General features: G+C 44.5%; 1 protein-coding gene across 1 annotated transcript in view; it reads right to left on the minus strand.

The window, feature by feature from the left end:
- Positions 1-240: 240 nt before the first annotated feature.
- timm10b (translocase of inner mitochondrial membrane 10 homolog B (yeast)) overlaps positions 241-3,975 on the minus strand; it is a 5,142-nt gene continuing 1,407 nt past the window's right edge. Inside the window, exons 3-4 of the mRNA XM_043692736.1 lie at positions 3,594-3,689; positions 241-932 (exon numbers count right to left, since the gene is read on the minus strand). Of these exons, the coding sequence (XP_043548671.1) occupies positions 663-932; positions 3,594-3,689 (366 nt within the window). The 3' untranslated portion in view covers positions 241-662. The remainder of the gene's footprint in view (positions 933-3,593; positions 3,690-3,975) is intronic.

A 3,975-nucleotide genomic window follows, 5' to 3' on the forward strand; every position in this document is an offset into this window, starting at 1 on the left:
GTAGGCAGCTCATCATCATACAGTCAGGAACCGCACCCTTAGTGGAGGCGGTATAATTCATGTGTGGGGGCCTGGAGCAGACAACAGATTCCTAAACTAATAGTTCAGATAATAAAACAGCATCTGAATCATTACCCACAATTACTTAAATGGCATATCTGAAATGAATTAAGTGCTTTCATTTGACAAGGGCCACACTTGTAACTTAAATGTGTATTAATTCACTGAGGAGCAAAGAAACATTCTCAATGAAACTAACTTTAATGAGTTCCATGCTGTAGCTCTGTGAGCTCCTTTTTGGTGTAAGGCATGCAGTAGCTGCATCTTCTTTTTCACAACCAGCGTGAACCACTCTGGCTATTCTGGTCAATATGACTTCTGGTTTCCAGTTTTGTCACTGTCTAGAAGCCGTGGTCAGTCCCAATTCTTGTCCTTTCCACGTCACATTTGCCCATCGCAAATCTGTGGCTCCAGCCTCTGCAACCACCTGTTCAAAATGCCAGGCAAGTGTGTAGGTATTGTGCTGGGTCTCTCGATTTTCTGTTACATGCCAGTTCCCATTGGCACTGTTTGATTCACTGGAAGTTGGAGCGAATCACTCAGTCTGGGCACATTAGAGTAAGTGAAAGAATTACGGCAAAGGTGACATTGGGACCAAGAAACTAACTCTGATCAGGAGAGCCAGTGTTGGTCTGATTCAGGGGGTCAGGGATAATGGAATTCTCCAAGTCCACTGGTACGATTTCAGCAATGCTGCTTTGGCTCTCTGATGCAGGTAGATTCACATTTGATTTCTGCACAACCTCAGCAGCTTTTGCCTCATAGTCAGAGATTCTTCTTTGAACAATGGTTGGCATGAGCTGGACGTAGGCACTCATTAACCGATGGTTGGTGTGGATCAATTTACCAGCACAATTGTTGATGCAATTCTCCTAGAAAGAGAGGAAACAGATATTAAAGCTCATTCCATTCCATTGCATACCATCAACAAACTGTGTAATATTGCATAGACACCTAACAGCCCTGCACTGTCAACGGAGTCAGTGCTGAGGGAGCACCGCACTGTTGGAAGGTCAGTGCTGAGGGAGTGCTGCACTGTCAGAGGGTAAGTGCTGAGGGAGTGCCACACTGTAAGAGGGTCAGTACTGAGGGAGTGCCGCACTGTCAAAGAGTAACTAGTAATTTGCCAGTATCTCTGCAATTTCCACTCTCCCTTCCCCTATGACATTTGGGTGTCTTTGGCTGGGCCCAGGATTTATTTACCCCTATTTGCCCCTTGAAAAGGTGGGGGTGAGCTGCTTTCTCGAACTGCTGCAATTCATGTGATGTAGGTAGACCCACAATGCCCTTAGGGAGGGAATTCCAGGATTTTAACCCAGTGACACTAAAGGAACGGCGATATATTTCTAAGTCAGGATAGTGAGTGGCTTGGTGGGAAACTTGAAAGTGGTAATGTTCCCATGTATTTGCTAACCTTGTCCTTCTAGACGGAAATGGTCATGGTTTTAAAAGGTGCTGACTAAGCAAGTTTGGCAAATTTCTGCCGTGCATCTGATCTGGTGATTTCTCACTACCAACAGTGTCTTGAATACCATCTCCTTATCAATCTTAAACCCTTCTAGTGACTGAGATTCTGCCTCTGTCACATCGTCCTGGGCAGCACTGCTCCGTAGGTAAACACAGCTGCAAAGTATTCATCCATCACTGAACTATACCTCTTACTCCCAGGTGTAATAGCCCTTTTTGATCTCTGGTTAATCAAAGGATGAAAGATTATTGGGGGTTGAATAACGATCTGAGCCATGATAGAGTGTCCAAATGACCCCTTGCTCCTGTAATGATGTTCACAAAAAAGGCTCTTCAGCCCATCAAGTCTGCGCCAGTCAAAAACAATCACTTAATTATTCTAATCTAGCACTTGACCCCTAGTCTTGTCTGCCTTGGCATCACAAGTGCACATCTAAATACTTAAGAGTCATAGAGTCAGAGAGATATACAGCATGGAAACAGACCCTTCGGTCCAACTCGTTCATGCTGTCCAGATATCAATAGACAATAGGTGCAGGAGTAGGCCATTCTGCCCTTCGAGCCTGAACCACCATTCAATATGATCATGGCTGATCATCCTTAATCAGTATCCTGTTCCTGCCTTATTTCCATAACCCTTGGTTCCACTATCCTTGAGAGCTCTATCCAACTCTTTCTTAAATGAATCCAGACACTGGGCCTCCACTGCCCTCTGGGGCAGAGCATTCCACACAGCCACCACTCTCTGGGTGAAGAAGTTTCTCCTCATCTCTGTCCTAAATGGTCTACCCCGTATTTTTAAGCTGTGTCCTCAGGTTCGGTACTCACCCATCAGCGGAAACATGTTTCCTGCCTCCAGAGTGTCCAAACCTTTAATAATCTTATATGTCTCATATGTCTTAAATGCCCAGTTTTCAATTAATTTTTAAAGGCACGTAACAGTAAATGTTCATTGACAGAGACAGTACAATAGAGGAAATGAGATTGTAATGACAAAGCACTGTGCAACCTGAACAGACTGTGTACAAGGAGTAACTTCAAGCTACAATAGGACGACGTGGTATACCATACATTTATCCACAATAAACTGCATCTGCCATCCATCTGACCACTCACCTAACCTGTCCAGGTCACTCTGTAATCTCCTAACATCCTCCTCACATTTCACCCTGCCACCCAGCTTAGTATCATCAGCAAATTTGCTAATGTTATTACTAATACCATTTTCTATATCATTAATAGTGGGGTCCCAGCACTGATCCCTGTGGTACCCCACTGGTCACTGCCTGCCATTCCGAAATGGAGCCGTTTACCACTACTCTAACCCAATCTAGTCCCACTTGCCAGCGCCCAGCCCATATCCCTCCAAACCCTTCCTATTCATATACCCATCCAGATGCCTTTTAAATGTTGCAATTGTACCAGCCTCCACCACTTCCTCTGGCAGCTCATTCCACACACACACCACCCACTGCATGAAATGTTATGAAGGTTTTTGTCTTTTCCACCCTTACAGGCAGTGAGTTCCAGATTCCCATCATCCTCTGGGTGATAATATTTTTCCTCACCTCCTCTAAAGCTTCTGGCCCTTCCCTTAAATCTACACATGTGCTTATTGATGCTTCCATTAAAGGGAGAGGTTTCTTCCTGTCTACTGTATCTATGGCCCTCATTATTTTATACATCTCAATCATGTCCCTTTTCCGTATCCTCTGCTCTAAGGAAATCAACCCTAATCTATCTAATCTCTTTTTGATGTGGAGGTGCCAGTGTTGGACTTGGATGGATAAAGTCAAAAATCACATGACACTGGGTTATAGTACAATAGGTTTATTTGAAATCGCATGCTTTCAGAGTGACGCTCCTTCTTCAGATGTTAGTGAACTCCAACAGAAAACTCACTGGCACCTGAAGAAGGAGCAGAGCTCTGAAAGCTTGTGTTTCATCTCTTTTCATAACTGAAACTCTCCAGTCCAGGCAACGTCCTGGTAAAATCTTCTCTGTACCCTCTCCAGTGCTGTCACATTCTTCTGATAATGTGTGCAGCCGGTCATGCTGGGACTTACCTCAGTCAATGTGATGTTCCTGTAGTTGAGGTTGGTCACACACTTGTTGAAGCAGGTTTCTGTCATTTTGTTGTAGACTAACAAGAAGTCCCGCAGCTGAAACATAGAGAGAGAACAGGAGATTAAGATCGGAGCTGAGCAGAAACAAACCTACACACATATTCCCCAATAAAAGACAGCCTAGCACTGTCACAGTGGTCTGTATATTTCCCTGAATGAGTGTTTGATGTGGGAAGTATCATAGCAAAGGCAAGGAGGGGAGTGTGAAATACAGTGGAGGTGGGGAATAGGAATGGCACATGGATGTATTACTAATAGGGTGGGTATGGGGGCATAGACTTATAGGGTGGGGGTTTATCCTCAGAGAGGACAGGGTCACACA

The sequence above is a fragment of the Chiloscyllium plagiosum genome, chromosome 6 (genome assembly GCF_004010195.1).
Source record: "Chiloscyllium plagiosum isolate BGI_BamShark_2017 chromosome 6, ASM401019v2, whole genome shotgun sequence".
NCBI lineage: Eukaryota > Metazoa > Chordata > Chondrichthyes > Orectolobiformes > Hemiscylliidae > Chiloscyllium > Chiloscyllium plagiosum.